Source organism: Pygocentrus nattereri, chromosome 7 (genome assembly GCF_015220715.1).
Source record: "Pygocentrus nattereri isolate fPygNat1 chromosome 7, fPygNat1.pri, whole genome shotgun sequence".
Classification (NCBI taxonomy): domain Eukaryota; kingdom Metazoa; phylum Chordata; class Actinopteri; order Characiformes; family Serrasalmidae; genus Pygocentrus; species Pygocentrus nattereri.
The window spans coordinates 13,353,724-13,372,568 of record NC_051217.1 but is presented as its reverse complement, the minus strand read 5'-3'; the positions used below and the strand labels follow the sequence as shown (position 1 = coordinate 13,372,568).

The following is an 18,845-nucleotide window of genomic DNA, read 5'->3' as shown; positions in this document are numbered from 1 at the left end:
AGAAAAAGAAGTGGATCACAGAGCCATGCGCTCATTGGTAAGTTTACCTTTTCTTTTCAGTCTCTCTGCTCTTTTAAATCCAGCAGTGAGTGAACGGAGCCTGAATGCTGGGACTGCACTCACTCACCCACACAGCCGGGTTTAAAGTTCACAACTACACTAGAAACGGGCCGTTTTATTCATGTTTCGTTATTAATTTATCCCTTGTGCGCTCGTGCTCACGGAATGAAGATCTGAATATTTAGCATGCAGAAAGTCTGAAAGTACTGAAAATGGTTTTACAGAGTCTGTTAGTCTGAACTGGCGATTAAAATCCATGCAAATTATTACTCGAGGACAGCGCAGCATCTTAAAGTAAATGTGATGAGAAGTGGAAGACGAAATCAGTTTTTGATGAGACTGATGGGGTTATAGTTAGAGGGGAGCTGCGCTGGGCTGCGCTGGGCTGCGGGTTCACAATAAAGTACAGGATTCTTCAGTAGACTCTCTCTCTCTCTCTCTCTCTCTCTCTCTCTCTCTCTCTCTCTCCCTCTCTCTCCCTCTCTGTCTCCCTCTCTCTCTAATTGGCTAATGGCTAATGTTGTGGGTCTGGAACATTTAGAAACTTCTCTTTTTGTTTTTCTATCTGTCTTTTTATTTTCTTTCTCTATATTTCTGGTATCTTTCCTTTATTGCTTCTTTCTTTTTCATTCTCACTCTATATCAATCTTCCCCCCCCCCCCCCCTCTCTCTCTCTCTCTCAGATGGGCTGCTGTTGCAGGTGTTCACAGATGCCTTTGTTTCTTTGTTTCTTTCTTTATCTCTCTAATGTTTTGGATCTGGAACAAAACACGCCTCTCTCTTTCTGTCTTTCTATCTGTTGTTGGTTTCATGCTTTTTTTTCATTTTCTTTGAGACATTTCCATATTTCTCATATATTTCCTTTATTGCTCCTTTATTTTCTATCTATCTATCTATCTATCTATCTATCTATCTATCTATCTATCTATCTATCTATCTATCTATCTATCTATCAGATGGGCTACTGTTGCAGGTGTTTTCTCTTTCTTTCTTTCATTCTTTCTCTCTCTCTCTCTCTCTCTCTCTCTCTCTCTCTCTCTCTTGCGTAGCCCACAGTCGATGGCACTCCTGCCATATGGTGTCATTGTGAGGGAGCTTGCCCATTGCAGGCTGCCTGAGGAGATTGAGCTTAATTGCTGTACTATCATTAAAAGCACCACAAGACGAAACGCATGGCTGCATGTATTTGTGCCTGGCAGTGATATGCTAATAGTGAAGGGTGCATCTGCCTCTTTTCTGGGAGAGACAGATGAGTCATGATCATCTAATGAACATCCTCAGGATTTCTGTAATTGCATAAATTTATTAACAGCCCGCTTCATTAGCCAGTCACTGCTCCCTTCAGAACCCCATGATAATTGCTGCATGGAGATTGAAAAGACACAAAACATTAAAACATGCTGCCATCACTAGAATGAACATGGTATGAATCAGGGGTCGGAGAAAGTGAGAAAACACAGTAACAGGCGTGTTTCTTCATTATAAGTGTTGTAAGTTTAATTCCTACATTTGCTGTCTTTGTATTACGTCACATCCTTCCTCTCTCACAGTACGGAGTTTGCCATAAAACTTGAGGATAAATTAAAACTCCTTAATTTATTGTAATTTATTCTGTTTAGTGAAGGGAAAAGTCTGTGGCTCAGCACTGCTCTTGTTCATGTGCTCCTCTAGAGGCCAGGCCAGACTGTCAGCTTTGGTTAAAGCAGGTGAGCACACTGAGCTCAGGCTGCAGGAGAGCTCTTATGAGCTTTAATCGCTCTGGCCTTATTCACGCTGAATGGATGCAGCGACAGCCCTGCTGTGGTTCAGAGACTCAGGACACTTCCCCAGTGAGTATAGGACATTTTTTCTTCATTATTTGGGTGTTCTTGAAATTCTGCCGATTGACTAATACATACTATTGAGTACCTGACTGTCATGCTTATTGTTTCAATTGAGTGAATTTTTGATTTGCCACCAACTTCAATTAAAAAGTGCCAGGACAGCATGTGATATGTGAATAAATACAGAAAGCAGTGATTTTTAAATCCACTTTGATGTGTATTTATAAAGAAAACAGTAGCTAACATGTTGCCATCAAAACTTCTCTATGTTCAGTACGTCGCTCTTGTTTCATGTCTGTGCAAATGCCGCTTATTTCACATCTTGCATGCACACTTTGCTCCTCCTCCACCGGCACTGAGAGCAGACATATGCAAGCTACAGTGACAGAGAGCATGGCAGAGAGAAAGAGAAGCGTTGTGTGGAGATGTTTTATGGCTGTAAATGAAAACCTTACAAACTGCAGGAGAAATCCCTCAGACAGTCTGAGACCCCCCCGCACAGAGACAGAGATCGCTGGCAGAGTCCTTTCTGAGAGGCAAAGGTTGTCCAGGTAGTTTATATAGTGATACATTTTTATTGTTTCTGAACGAAAACTAACTGAGAAGGAATTTAAGTTTTACAACATTCGTTCCCCAGTCATTATTCTGTGCACTTTTATATTTCACAAAAAGTCAAGAAGTGCAATGAAAGGGAGAAATTATGTTTCGTTATTATTTAATTGTTCCTGAACAAAAAACCTGAAGTTTTAAAACATACATTGTTCTCTAGTAGTAATTTTGTGCACAATTCATGTTTGTAACTTAAGTTCATTGCAGTAATAAAAAGATTTTATTTGCCTAAACGTTTTGCTGACCTGTGTTTTAGCATGAACATCATTAACTAATTAGCAGTGGAAAGCAAAAATCACACGTTTATATATTCAGATTTAGCATATTGATGATCAATTCAACTATATATTATGAAATGCTACTCTTCTCTACACAAACTGCTTTTATAAGTAAAAAGTATCTGTATCAGTACTGGTATCTGCAATACTAGACCTGTATTTACAGTTTTTTTCTGGTATTGGATTGATACCAAACTTTGCAGTATCACACACCCTGCCACAAGAGCTCTGGAATACTTTGATAAACTGCCAGTAAACATTCCTCATTCAATTTCATATAGAAGATAACACACTGTGCTTGTCAGTTAAGGTAGGAAACGAAAAGGCCAAGCTATGTGTGCACCATTTATTTGTGCACTTTATTAAATGTGCTGTGTAAGACACTTTGTATGTAAAACCACATTGAGTTCAGCAAGTACTAATTCCAAAGACTTCGCTGTTCAGAGGGAACTATGATAATTGCTACTTTCCTCTATTCTCAGTGTTTCAGGGTCTAACATTTCTGTGGCTCAGTGTATTTAGATATATTTATATCTAAATACATATATATGTGTGTGTGTGCTCGGTGTGTGCAGTGATGGGAATTATTTAGACAGCTATGATGTCAGGTGTTTCACACATTATTTGCAGTAATGGCTGTCAGATGCTGTCACTGAGGTGTCTGTGTAATCTGTGTTGCCAGAGTGATTACTGCTGGTCTAGCAGAAGCTGACATTTTGGAGTGTGTGTGTGTGTGTGTGTGTGTGTGTGTGTGTGTGTGTGTGTGTGTCCATGGGTTGTGTATGTTTGTGTACCTCCTCATTAAGGTCTGGTTCCCTCCGCTTGACTAGCCCCCACTTCTCTCATTTATCAGGCTGGTTACCAATGACCTGCCAGAAGAATGGCCACACTACTCACTTTAAATTTCTGATCATTGTTTCACGATAGATGAGGCTGAGAGTGTGAGAGCACTCTGGTCACTGCTGAATAAGAGCACCTGCTGATTAGCAGACTGTAACTGAAGTGCCTCTCTTTCCTGCAAATAAGGGAACAATAGAGAAGAGAACATATAGTTAACATTAAAATATGAAAAGCCTGAATAACTGAATGTAATATCACATTTTTCAATATTTAATGTGTCCGTCTGTTGCTTTTATCACAGCTTCCATTTGTTATGAGACTTGCTTTCTTCAGGGATATTTCTCCACACCTCCCAAGTTCAGTCTTAGAAGTTGGCTAAGTTGTCTGCTCACAGTGGAAGGATGGACAGAAACACTTGTGGACCTTATCAAAGAAATGAGATTTTCTCCCATTTCTCAAAGATGAAAGCTATGAGTACTGTTCATCTGATGGTGACAGCTTTGGTGGTGTACCAGGTTTTGCAGTTATTAGGAGTTCCATTTTCTTGTTAGTTTTATAATAATTTCAGAAACTCCATTTAGTTTTTTCACATTTTATTCTTTGACTTTTCTCTTCGTGATGCATGTGAAGACTACTTAAGATAATTATCTGGGCAGCAGGCATGATTTATTGCTTTTAAAAGCACTGAAACATTACAGTACATGTAAACAAATGCATATTAATGCATAAAAGGAAATGGAAAAGGCAAGGAATGTTCTGGTCTTGTGAGATAGTTAGAAGAAGACAGGTTCAGTTCTTCTTCTGAACAGTGCACAGCAGTAATTCAATAATTCAATTCAATAATTGTGTGTGTATTAAATTCTGTCTATGGAAGTCCAAAGAGGTCATGTTGCTAGAATTTTCTGGATTGTTACACAAAATAAGCAAATTGTTATTTTAAAATAACAATTTTGTTATCTTGAGATAACAGGGTAATTAACTCATTATCTCAAAATAACAACCCAAAAAATTATAACCACCTTATGGCCCCATATATATATATATATACACGCACACAAACACTATATTGCCAACTGAGTATTCACTCACCCATCCAAATCATTGAATTTATCATTTCCAATCACTTCCCTGGCCACAGGTGTATAAAACCAAGCACCTAGGCATGCAGACTGTTTCTGCTAAAATTTCTGAAAGAATGGGTCGCTCTCCAGCATGGTACCGTGATAGGATGCCACCTGTGCAACAAGCCCAGTCGTGAAATTTCCTCGCTACTAAATAATCCACAGTCAACTGTCAGTGGTATAATAACAAAGGGAACAAGAGCAACTCAGCCACGAAGTGGTGGGCCACGTAAAATGACTTAGTGGGATCAGCCGATGCTGAGGTGCATAGTGCACAGAGGTCGCCAACTTTCTGCAGAGTCAATCGCTAAAGAACTCCAAACTTCATGTGGCCTTCAGATTAGCTCAAGAACAGTGTAGAGAGCATTATGGAATGAGTTTCAGCAGTGTTGAAGTTGTTATAGCTGCAAAGGGTGGGCCGACATCATATTGAACCCTATGGATTAAGAATGGGATGTCACTCAAGTTCATATGTGTGTGAAGGCAGACGAGCAAATACTTCTGGCAATATATATATATAATATATATATATATATATATATATATATATATATATATATATATATATATATATAATATCCACACACACATATACACACATATACAATTTGCTGCTATCAGGACAAAACATTGTATCTCAATCAAATTTTCATTTTTTGACATAATTTGAAAATGGCTGTCCCCCTTTAAATTATAAATGTATAAATTTCATAATGAAATTACACTGAAAGTAAAGAAGGTTTTATATATACATACATATACACAGGGTGAGTCAAATGTCACAGGACAGGTTTAATTTTATTTAATTTTTTATTTTATTATCGACTTTTATCTCTAGGGTCATCTCAAACAAATTGTGTATGCTGAGAAAATCCGCAGCAAACACCACCTGCAGCACCGCATCGTGGAGGCTTGTGACAGCATTTCTCCATAGATTGGATCCTGCACCTTCACCTCTGTGTTCAGCACCAGGGACAGCACATTGAACACGTCAAATAGCTGTGTATCACGGGCAACGTTGCCAGTTCTTGTTGCAACTTTCTGTGTTGATAACTTTTGAATGACAAGAGATATTGCAAATTTGATTGTGGCAATCGATTTCTGAGACAATTCTCGTCTTCGTTGATATGCTACATGACCACTTTCCCATTGGAAAAACTTGCCCTTGGTCCAATATGGCAGCTTTCAAGATGGCGGCCATGTTCCGGACATAGCCTAAAAGATAGGCCCCCCCACCCATTACTTGCTGGGGCATTCAGATATGTCACTTTCCTTTTTGTTTCTATATATATATATATATATATATATATATATATATATATATATATATATACAGTATCTCGCAATAGTGAGTACACCCCTCATATTTCTGCAAATATTTTATTATATCTTTTCATGGGACGACACTATAGAAATGAAACTTGGATATAACTTAAAGTAGACAGTGTACAGCTTGTATAGCAGTATAGATTTACTGTCCTCTGAAAAGAACTCAACACACATCCATTAATGTCTAAACAGCTGGCAACACAAGTGAGGACACCTCACAGGGAACATCTCGAAATTGTGCCCAATTGTGGCCTGATGTCATGTGTTTCAAGTTACAAGGTTCCAGGTGTGAATGGAGAGCAGGGCTGTTAAATTTCATGTTTTGGGTACAGTTTGCTTATACTGACCAATGGATATTAAACATGGCACCTCATGGCAAAGAACTCTCTGATGATGTGAGAAATAGAATTGTTGCTCTCCATAAAGATCAGACAAGGTCATGCAGCAGTTTTCCAGGACAGGTTCCACGCTGAACAGGCCTCGCCAGCGTCAACCAAAGTAGTCCCCATGTTCAGCGTCATATCCAGAGGTTAGCTTCAAAAAATAGACACATGAGTACTGCCGGCATTGCTGCAGAGAAGAAGTGGGAGGTCAGCCTGTCAGTGCTCAGACCATACGCCTCACAATGCATCAACTCGGTCTGCATGGCTGTCATCTGAGAAGGAAGCCTCTTCTGAAGCTGACGCACAAGAAAGCTCGTAAATAGTTTGCTGAAGACAAGCAGTCCAAGAATATGGATTACTGGAACCATGTCCTGTGGTCTGATGAGACCAAGATAAACTTGTTTGGCTCAGATCGTGTCCAGCATGTCTGGTGGTGCCCTGGTGAGCAGTACCAAGACGACTGTCTCTTGCCTACAGTCAAGCATGGTGGTGGTAGCATCATGGTCTGGGGCTGCATGAGTGCTGTTGGCAATGAGGAGCTGCGGTTCACTGAGGGAAACATGAATTCCAACATGTACTGTGACATTCTGAAGCAGATCATGATCCCCTCCCTTCAGAAACTTCACCACATGGCAGAAGACCCCAAACACACCTCCAAGATGACAACTGCCTTGCTGAAGGTAAAGGTGATGGATTGGCCAAGTATGTCTCCAGACCTAAACCCAAGTTAGCACCTGTGGGGCAACCTCAAGCAAAAGGAGGAGGAGTACAAGGTGTCTAACATCCACCAGCTTGGTGACATCATCATGGAGGAGAGGAAGAGGATTCCAGTTGCAACCTGTGCTGCTCTGGTGAATTCCATGCCCAAGAGGGTTAAGGCAGTGCTAGATAATAATGGTGGTCATACAAAATATTGACCCTTTGAGCACAATTTGGACATGTTCACTGAGGTGTACTCAGTGAGGTGAACTGTGTTGCCAGTTATTTAGACATTAATGGCTATGTGTTCAGTTATTTTGGTATGTTAACACATTGACTCCAGAGAACACACTTAAACGTGGTATTTTTCTGCACATTTTAGTGCTTTAACTTATTTTCACTTAGAAACAAGTCAAGTAAATATGTACTTTGTCCATGGGAGCCCACACTTATGCATATGCGTTTTTTTGTGGAAAATGGGAGTGAAGGTGAAGTATTGTTATAGCCATAGCCACAACATTTTCTATAATGAAACAAAGCTTGGAAATAAATTGATTATGCAAATAACTTTTTTAGATATCACGCCCCCATTCCACCGCAATTGGCTAGAAATACGGACAACAGCAGGAGTGGCTGCCACAAAATGAGAGGAAAGTCTAAAACCAAAACCACTTCCACTGTGACTATACACAACACAGTCCCCAGCTTATGCTGTTGTTTTTCTCTGGGTGGATCTGATCTTGACTTTATAGTGCGCCCTTTGATAGCTGCATGGATTTTTCTGAATGTCTCCTAGTGCACAACAGAGCAGTGAAGCAGGCAAGGTAGTTCATCACCATGGCATCAGATGCCAGTTCCATGCTGGAGGCAGCCTTGGAGCAAATGGATGACATTATAGCGGGTAAGAAATGCACTTCACTTGCAAACATGTTTTTTATCTCTTTCAGGGATCACTTTCATTGATGTGTGCACACTAGTATGCTGTGACAAATGTCTGTAAAAGTTGCTTATGTAGAGCATCACTTTGCCCTTCATTGCTGTATTTGTTATGCTTTTTGTTTAAAATTGCATCATGGTTGTGACTTTTTCATGAGAGTACCAACATATTCAAAATGAATATAAAATGCATAACTTTTTAAAAGATGTCTGTGAACACATTTATATGAAGGTCCGCTCTGTTTTTTTTTTTCCTCTTTACATTTCTTTCTTCTAGCACTTCCCCTCTAGCCTCTGAGGTGCAAGAAGCATTTCCTACAGAGAGCTGCTTTTATGACAACTTTGCTTATCACAACTAAAGTAGATGCTCAAATGGGCTTTGATGGTGCCAGGTTAAAGCAGAGTACTAAAAAGCACTAGTGCACTGATGAGAAAGACAGAATGACATGATTACTCAAGCAAGCCTCTTTTATGGGTCCCACACACATGCTTATGAGAGAGGAACTCATGAGGGAGGAACAAGTTCGAGGAAAAGAAAAAGACCATGAATATTAACACTTATGGCTTATGTGCATTTAAAAAAAAATAGTTTCTTGACTCTCAATGCAAGAGCATAGTTATTTGGTACACACAAGGCACAGAAGAGTAGGGTCATTTACTGTTACTGCTATTCTTACAAGTGTTTTTCATTTTAGACATTCAGCAAAGTGTTACATTTAGAAATGCTAATGTGAGGTTAACTACTTAAAAATGCATACATTTGCATATTAAAAAACAAACAGCAGCCCTTTGGATGTTGGAAAATGTTGTAAAAATGAAACTGCTTATTTCACTGCAAAGAAAAACTATAGAGAGGGGAGTTTACAGAACAGATTGTAGAAATTCTAGGATACATCCTTGAGAAATCTATGAGAAGCAGAGTAGAAAATCCCTCTGTGATAGCCTTTAGAATAAAGTTAACAATGAACATGTTAAATTTCATGAAGGAAGGTGTTCTAGAAGCTGAGATTTTTGGTTCTGAATCAGTAGTGGCATTATGGTTGGTTCTGGTTCTGAATCAGTAGTGGCACTATGACTGTGTTTAGTTGGCCTAGGCCCATGCATTTTTTGTCACTGATCCACTCAAAATGGCTGCACAAATGTATTAAAATTTTATAAATAAATAACCAAAAATTAGAAAAAGTGTCTCACTTAGTTAATGATATTCAAAATTCAGTGTTTGACACTGACCAATCAAAATCCCACTTTAACCAATAACTGTAACTTTACATGTGGCAAAATTTTTCAGCACTAAATATAGGCACGAAATCCAAATAGTGTATGAAGTGCATGAACATGGCTTGTTTTAAGCCTGTAACTAGCTGAGCACAACATAAAGCATTAAATAAATTCTACAGTGATCCAGATCTGGACATGGCGCAATCATCAACCTGCTCATTAAGATGAAGTCATAAATGGTGGAAATTGGCAGCTTATTAAATGTCATAATATGGGTCATTATTGCTATTGAAAAGACAGAAGCGGGAGTTTCCTGTGTCAACTGTTTCCTGTCTCAAGCTCTGAGCGTTATGTGTTCTGGTTGATTGGCTGAGTTTTATATGTTTTGAATGACACTGAGCAAATGCCTCAGTTACATTATGTTATGTGTTTTGTAGCCAGTTCACTGAGATCAACTATGCAAAATTGATATAGTTCAAAACTAGACTGCTGTCCTGGGATTTTGTTGATTCTGTTGTTTGCCCTGCTAATGTCAAAAGATCAATCTGGTACAAATCTTTTGAGACCGCTGATCAAAATAATTACAAACTGAAACCATCCTTTATTCACGATCTGCTAAAAGACCTGTACTGGCTCGTAAAGCTTCATGTTCATGTGTTGTGCTTAGACTTTTTGTAAGTGGTGGATGCTCCCTTAAATTAGTGGCTTTGACATTCCATGAAAATCAACCTGTACTACGAGTTCAAGAAGGAAGTTTCTTGCTAACTTACTACATCTAACTCTATCACTTATGAGACTGCTCTCTTCTCATGGTTTTAACAAACAGTTAATATTAGCTCACCTCTGCATTAAAATCTGGCACATTATGCTTTTCAAAGGTTTGATTTGCAGCCAGTTCAACTGTAATGTACTTTGTAGGAATGCAGTAACAAACAAAAATAAAACATCTTACATTCAGATCAGTTTGGTGCTGTAGAATCTGGAATTTTATGGAAAACTTAAATAAATAAAATATCTAATAAAATTTCTGTAGATTGGCTGAATCATAGGAGTTGTTGCCTAGAGGGGCATTTTTCAGAATCATCTGCAGGCAGCTGGACTCCTGCTTTCTTTCCCAGATGCCTTCAGATGCCTCCAGATGCCTTCAAGAAGTCTTCAGATCTACATAACTCATATGACATATTTATCATTTAAAGCAGCAAATTTTGACAAAATGTGTTGAGTTCACATTTTTAGAAATTCAGCAGGAAGAGTCAGGAGATTGAATCTTCAGATTCCGAGTTTTATTTACCTGCATGCAGAGAATCGTGCTCAGACACAGCCTGGTCATCAGTGTGTCACCAGTCCAGTCTAACAAGAATATTTTACATTGAAAATTACATTGAAATACATTGAAAGCTGTGGGGGAAGAAGGAGGAAGAGAAGAGGAGGGGTAAGGAGGGGGATGTAGAAGGAAAATATGAAATGAGATGTAGGGGGTAGAGATATGGGGGTGATGGTTTTAACCTTCAGGTTATGAGACAAAGGGTCATTTCCATACAAACAAAGGAGTGAGTTGACAAGGTAAGAGTTTTATCACCTTTCACCTCATCCTTTTCTGCAAAGGGAGAGTGGCGAGTATTTATTTCCTACAACAAAAGGACATTTGCTAAAACTCTACAGTGAACATGGGTAAGAACCTGTGCGAAGTGCAGCTAAATTTTTGTGTACTCTGATTACGTAACGCTGTTACATGTATTCATTTGCTACCCAGCCCTGGTCATACTACAGCAAAGGTGAGCTTTGCATGTGGAATCTATTCACCTCAGGAGTCTGTGATGCAAAATCACAGCAAATTCCTTTGAAATCAAGGTTATTTCGCTACCGAAATTCACTGGCAAACACAAGTATGACTGGGCCTTCAGAACCAAATTATTCACTGAGTTCTTTGTGGGAAGGTTGTCTATAGAACAATGGAAATGGACATAAGTAGATATTCTTTTTAGAAAACATGCTTCACAGTGATGTGTGACTTGGTGTGGTTGTGCTAAGTGTGGGCAGAGCTAAGCCTTCATTAAAATGGAAGCTTTTAACATACAGTTAGATGGAAGCGAGAATGAACTGGCTAAATACACTGATAGAATCATGTTGCTGTTGGGTTTTGATATATTTTAACATTACAGATTAGGAGAACACATTGTAGAGCTATTTGTCAAAAAATCTGAATTGATAGACGGGACTACAATCATGCTTTCTGCCTGTAGTGTTTCTTACCTTCAGCAGCTTTAACATGTATACATTACCACAGTAAAATGTTTTCAGGTCAGATGTTTTGCAATAAAGAAGCACCCAAAGAGTGAAATTCCTCACTCTGTTGAAGTGAAGTGTTGTGCACTGTCACACTGGATTGTGACTGCGCTTCACTCTGACTTCATGATAGTGCAAAGAGGAATAGTTGGCTGACATGGCGTGCAGTTCTTAGTGATGTGGTTGGTTTTGTGCAACGTGGTATTGCAGTGCTTTTCTGGTTCTCTTATGTAATGACTGTGTCTGTGTCTGTATGTGTGTGTGGGATGGAGCAGGGCTGTGTGAGGGCAGAGTCTGGTAAGATACTCTCCTACATAGTTCAGACATTACCTCTGACATCTCTCTAATAGAGAAGCCTAGGAGGCACCCAGCCGTCTTCTCTTATGTACCAGCAGTCTTTTTTTACCATTGAAAATCAAAGCTACCTTCACAAGAATCTGTTATGACACTACAAAGTACTTTTTTGTTACATGAACTGTGAAGACTTCTTGCTGGAAAACTGGCCTGATTCAAGCTACGAAATGGCATTTTGGATATGGTACTATCTTGCTGTAATGTGCAGTGAATTTGATTGCTGTACATTGCTAAAACAATGTCTCTGCAAATCCAATAACATAATTTCACAATGTACAATTACTTAAAACAACTACAGAATGTCGTAATACAGTGCTGTGAGAAAGACAGAGACCATCCTTCATTTATTTAATGTCCAGTCTGAATGGCCTTTAAGTACATGCTATTTTTTGGGGAGATATTTCTGAGGAGATCGGATATGGTAGTTTCCTTGCATAAGGAAGGGCCCAGTCACAAGAAAATAAGGCAAACCAAGCCTGTGTTCTTCTAACCATCTCTCAAGACCTCAGTAAAAGTAGTAGTTACATTTTTACATTGATGTGCAGTTGTGTTTATGTCTCCGCAGGAACATATCGTAGGTAAATAACATGTGTTTAATGGCAGGTTTCGTTGTAAATTAAAAAGGTGAAAAGTGGTCTCTGACTTTTGCACAGTACTTTAGGAGCACCTCATAAAGAGGGCAGTGTGTGGAAGGACAAAGTAGGAGTTTGTTATAAATAGGACTCTAAATGTACTGAAAAATGAAGTCCAATTGAGTCTGTCACACATTGTATTTATTTGAATGTTTCATGCTTCTCTTGCTATGGAAATATGGTTAAATTATAAACACAGTATAAAAAATTATTTTAAAAAATGTAATATTTTCTCTGTGATCCGGCATCTTTTGAAGTGTCTTTATAAACATGGTAACATGAGACATGGTAAATGTGGATAGAATGTTTTAAAATATGAAGGGCCATTTGTTTTGAGGGTGGTCCTGGAGAGCAGCTCTTTAAAGTGGCTTGCAATTTAACTGCCTAAAGACAGAGTTCTAAAACTGCGGTCTCCAGTCCAGTCCAACTCTCTGAAGGAATGGAGAGAGTGCCATCTTGTGGATAAAGTCAGTCATTATTCTTGTGACTGAAAATCTTCTTTCAGCTTCCTAATTTTTTTTTTGAGGTCACTTAAAATAACTAAGAATGTTGTAAGAGTTTAATTGTAAGTAGTTTAAGAGTAGCATGTGTTTGCTCTCTTAAAGATGAAACAGGACATACAGCCTCACTAAAAGCTTATATACTGCTATGTGTGTGGCCTCTCCCCATGCCATTAACCACAATGGAAATTCCACTGATAAATGAAGCATGTTCTCACCCAGACTGTAGGTTGCAGTTTGTCTTTAATGAGATACCACTGACTGTGTTATACAAGCTCCAAGCTGCTAACATAAGCAGACACAGACTGTAACATTGACCTTAAACAAGCGCTGTACCTTTCATGTACACATCAATGAAATGAAAGTGAGTGGAAACTTGTATTCTGGTGCCAAAACTACTTCTGCACTGAAAATAAAGAATGCATTAAGTGTACATGAATAAAACATTATACCAGCATTATACCAAAAAAAGACAAAATTGTGTTGGGGTAATATTTTATTCATGTGGGGAAAATGTACCTGTTTGTATCAGATTGAATCAAGCAAGATGTGTCTCCACTCCAGGCTCCAAGGCTGTGGTGCCAGTGGGTGTAGCAAGCCATGCCCTGGTTCCACTGCCTTCTGAGGACTGTTGCCCCTCAGCGAGGGTCTTGCAGCTGGCTGAGGAGCTGAAAGGTGCTCTAGATGGTCAAGAGGACAAGGACTCTCTGAGGAGACAGGTTCCCTCCACCACAGCACACACTCTCCTACTGTGGCTGGACAAAAGCCTGGTACGTACTGTTATGTTTCACCACTGCTCTGGGAAAATACTGAGAGAATAGTATACTTCTAACAATAATCTTATTTGTTAGGTATTAGTAATCTGATCAACACATTTACATGCACTTAATGGTAAAACTCTGGGTCTACATGAGCCAGTAACTGGATTTTTGCTTTGCAACTGGCCAATAAGCACACAGAATAAAACATGACATAAATGTAAAACTTTATGCAGCAGCTTTTTTTTTTAACATTGGGCTACTTGAGCTGAAAATATGAGCATACATCATCTAGAAGATGAAGAATATTTAAACATCCATTTTGTCAAGCATATAGTTGGTTTCAGCATTGCTACAAAAGTGTTGTGCTGCCAGCTCACAGCAATGCTGCTTGCATTTTTCTGGTACATGTTTTCAAAGTCTCTGACGTCAGGTACTGTATTTATAACCATTTTGCAAAATAACTTTTTTTGATGTAGCTTTGAGAGATATTAAACGTTTTAGACGCTTCTATCATTACCTTTGTAAGAAATTCTGATTCCATAAGTTTCTCTAGAATTTATCATTTCACAACTGCTTTGAATGACTTTGTTTACATCTTAACCATTCAGCCTTTCACCATGTAGAATGAAACATCAAAATTCCCATCAAACACACAGCAGTGAATAGCAAAGTGAAAAAAGCATTATTGTCAGTTATTGGGAAGGAAAAAATATTTATTCTGGCAAAGTCACTATTGCTTCCATGTTTTTGGCCTGTTACAAGATCAGAGTCTGTGGTTCGGCAGATGTGTTTAAATGTAAATGTAAGGAAATATCTATGACACCAATAATTGGTATTGTTTAGGCAGACAATCTAAAATCATACTTACTTATAAAACTAGGAAATATTCAAGATGGGGCTATCACAAGACTTGGCTTTTTTTTTCACCAATCTTATTTGTCCTATGTATATAAATGCCCATCTGTAAACCAGCTACTGCCCATAGTGAGGAGTTCTTCATAGTGCCATGTAGCTTAATGCATGAGCACTATACCTCATCCATATATTCCCAAGTGCTGTAGAGTGTACTGGGGCCTCTGTGTGAGGGTGAGGGAGTGAAAGGGGTTCCCCCTGGGGTCTTCTGGGTAAGCAGCCCACCAGTAATGAGAGACAGGCTGAAGGAAAGGGGGCCCTCTCTCCCCCCTTTTTCACTCAACCATTTTACTTCACTACATTCTACACTGGTTTCCCCAGCACACTCACATACATCCATCTCTCTCCTCTCCTCCTGTCCCTCCATTTCTTCCCCTTTTTCCCTTCCCCCTTCTTTTACCTCTTTTTCTTTTTTCCTTACCTCTCTCATCTACTCCCCTCACCTCACTTATTCTATTCTCTCCTTTCTTTCCTCCTCCTCCTGCCTGTCATACAACACGTGTGTCATGGGCAAGCGTGCTTACCACACAAAGCCATACAAAGCAGGCGCAGCGTTCAGACATACTTGCTAATGGGATCTAAGAGCGGACAGACGGAGGTAGAGGGCGACTGTAGATTTGTATTAGGACGTGAATAGGTTGAGGGGTATAAGGAAAAGGAACAGATTTATTGTAGGAGATGAAAAAAGAGCAAGAGAGGTTAGTAGGAGGGGAATGAGGCAGGAGAAAAAAGGGAGGGAGGAAGAAAGAGTGCAGCTGGTAGGATCTGAGTGGAGACTGAAGGCTGATATTAGAGACTGCTGCTTTCTCTGTGCTCCAAACCAGATGCTGAGAACTCTGAAGCAGCCTCCATCTGGAGATAGATCGACACAGACACACTGTGTAAAAGAGAGAGAGAGAGAGGAAGTAGATTACGTTCTGCCCATTGTTGTATTTAGTTCTGTGTTTAATTTTATCTCTGAGGCAGTCATTGTTCTAGTATCAGAGGAGAAAAGCAGACAAGGAACATGGCCCTGAGTCATGGAGTGTGACAATGATTTTTACAAACATTTTGCATGGCTTAAAAAGGTAAGCCTGACTGTGCTGATGCTTTTTCTTCAACCTCTTTTGCTTATGAATTGTTCTACATTTGTTGTTCACACTGTTTAAAGGTGTAAGATTGTGCTTCATTCTTTCTTGGTTTGAGAAGATGCATTTGGTTTAGATCAGAGGAAGTTATATGATTGAAAAAAAGAAATAAACTTCCAGTGGTGGATTAAGCATGAATATGTGAGGAATAAGGGTGCTCTGTGAAAGGAGGAGGAGCTTAATAGCACCTCTCAGAGCACAAGTGGCAGCCTGTACAAGCTGACAAACATGAGCACTGTGCCCATCCAGAGATTTGTGCTTTTAAATACTTTAGACCCTAGGCTTACTATCAATTATGAATCTTAAGACACTGAGTATCTACTATGAAATGAATATGCAGTGTTAGTTGCATTTTAGTTATGATTGACTGATGGAAGTTATGACTGTTAGGAATTAAAGTGAAGTGTGGGCCCACATGCAGGTCCTCTGACTTTACTGAGATGAGTGCAGTAGGAGTCTGTAGGCACTCAGCAGGATGAACCTTCTGATTCATTGACATAGTGAATGTGAACATCAAAGAGGTATATATAATTTAAACAGCAATAGCACACATGTGTTTATCACACAGTCATTTTCTCATAACCTTTGCCCCAAATAAACCATATTATGTTCTATTGTTGATAGAGCTTTATTCAAGACTATAGTGCTTGCCAGATGGTAATGAGACATTTACCTACTGTGTACAGTAGACTAGGCATGTCTCAGGCATGAAATGTTGAGATATAAATAATTATGATTAACCTAATTAATTTGTCTTTTATTCATTGAATACAACTATTATAGTACAAACCTATAGTGACCAAACTGGCTGTGTTGCTTGCTAGCTGTTGGTATTTAGTAGCTCCCAACTGATGCCAGAAACAGCTTTAGCTCAAATAAGCAAACATTTCACAACTTTACCCTGTTACAGTTATATACAATGGTTTGGCTCTCTCTGGTCAAATGACATGTGTTCCTGACATACTAAGAGAAAATAAGTTAACACATCCTTTACAGAGAACACACATATGCACACCTGTGTGTACAAGTAATGCTGAATTTAATATATTGTGGACAAAAATGAAACATAAATTGTGACCTGCGCAAAACACAGAATTTGACAGGGTCTGCTTTTGCATACAACTGAATAGCAACAAGTTAGAACTTTTACTGTTTTTTTTGTAAGACCCATGATGTGTCTCGACTGCATTTTCTTTATTCTTTTATTTGCGTGCCTTTGCCTCAACACAGCAGATGAAAACACACCAATCCATATCCTGTTTCTTGCAATAAACATACAATGATTAAAGTTAACAGCTGTGGAAAATCATCGCAGTCGGCTTAAGCAGTTGTAATCAGCTCAAATAACTGTGGTCAGGTGATTATGTACCAATTGTGACAGGCTGACTGTAGACCACTTTTTTCATATGTTCTTGAGAACAGTTGTGCATTTATTTGTCAAAAAAGTGTTTGAAAACAAGTTGTTCATTTCTTTATTTGTGGAGACACATTAACCATGTGTTTGTTATATAGCCAGTTCACTTCTGGAAGGTTTTAAATTCCGACCATCCTCAGATTGTGATTAGGGGAATTTTACTGCACATCTGAATCCCTTTATTCCACTGTGTTAAAGAATGTAAGTAACTCCTATCCTGCCCTTATGCAGTGCACAATTCAGTATTTCACAATACAGCTTCTACACTTTGCTTTGTTTCATCTTTTTAAAAAGCAGTAGCTCAGATGTGAAGTTCAACAGTATATCAATCATCACACACAGATTCCACAATCTCCCACATTCATTTTGCTTGTGTTGGCTATTAAAACCCTGAAAGTAAAACCTCTTAGGAAATTCTTCTGTCACTGGGCCATGTAGAAGTGTGGGCAGGTCTGAAGCTGAGTTTTTTCATCCAGCACACGAATAGAATTAGCTGTTGAGCTTAGTTTGGGACTGAAACTGGAACAGCTGATGGATAAGCCTCTCTCTGGGACTGGAATTATGGGTCATTGCTGCTGTGGGCTTCTCAGTCTACGCAGTTTAATATGGGCATATTTCTTCTGAACATTTAAAGTTTTAGTAAACGTAACTGTAGCCATATGTAAATGTAACACTATCCATGGCTGACCACTGGTCCACAGGTCAACCTGCGGGCACTCGGAAACAATGAGAGCTATCAAGAGCGGCTGTCTCGACTAGAGGGAGATAAAGAATCTCTAGTGCTGCAGGTAAGATGTGGCAGTGAGTTATATTGTTATGTTTGTGTGTGTGTGTGTGTGTGTGTGTGTGTGTGTGTGTGTGTGTGTGTGTGTGTGTGTGTGTGTGCACATGTGTGTTTGTTCTTGTATGTTTTCAGAAAACAGATTGAACCTACAAACAAGATGATAAAATAACTTTTTACAGAAGCTTCACGTTTCATTTTTCAAAACTAAAATGGCCAAAATTAAGATGGTCATTGTTATAAGATTGTCATAATGTTTAGAGTGCAGTAAATTATTATTAACATCACTAATTGTTTTTAACGTTAATGCATTTTCCTGATTTGGCCCTTCAAACCAGAAGTAGTAGTGCAGGCTGCAGCCCAGTTGATCACACATTGTATGTTAGAACATACTGTGCACACTCCATGATAGAATCAAAATAGTATTTATAGAAATTAAATACAGCTTTTAAGCAATACCTTCAGCACCTTTGGGAGACTGTGCTGGACAGTGCTTACAGGAGACCTGTGAATAAATTAACAAGCACCAAACTAACAAAAACATTAAACACTAAAGTCTGTATATACAGTCATTGGTTGTAGCCACTGTGGCTCACACCAAATGTCAATAATGAAGGTAATTTTGTTCATATATAGATATAACAAAATAAAATGCTTTTTAAATATAAAGAAATCTTTCTTTATGGTGAAATTTAAGCAAATAAGATGTGATTAACTCAAATTATAATAATGTATTAATCTTAAATAATTTTGGTTAAACTTTGGGTTAGCTTTAGGATTAG

General features: G+C 38.8%; 1 protein-coding gene across 2 annotated transcripts in view; it reads left to right on the top strand.

Moving 5' to 3' along the window:
* Positions 1-743: 743 nt before the first annotated feature.
* Positions 744-18,845, top strand: part of ppfibp2a (PPFIA binding protein 2a) — a 49,590-nt gene continuing 31,488 nt past the window's right edge. For both annotated transcript variants that reach the window (XM_017709041.2, XM_037539752.1), the window contains exons 1-5: positions 744-760; positions 1,732-1,889; positions 7,939-8,043; positions 13,633-13,838; positions 17,984-18,070. In XM_017709041.2, coding sequence (XP_017564530.2) covers positions 7,980-8,043; positions 13,633-13,838; positions 17,984-18,070 — 357 coding nt within the window. In that variant the 5' untranslated portion in view covers positions 744-760; positions 1,732-1,889; positions 7,939-7,979. The remainder of the gene's footprint in view (positions 761-1,731; positions 1,890-7,938; positions 8,044-13,632; positions 13,839-17,983; positions 18,071-18,845) is intronic.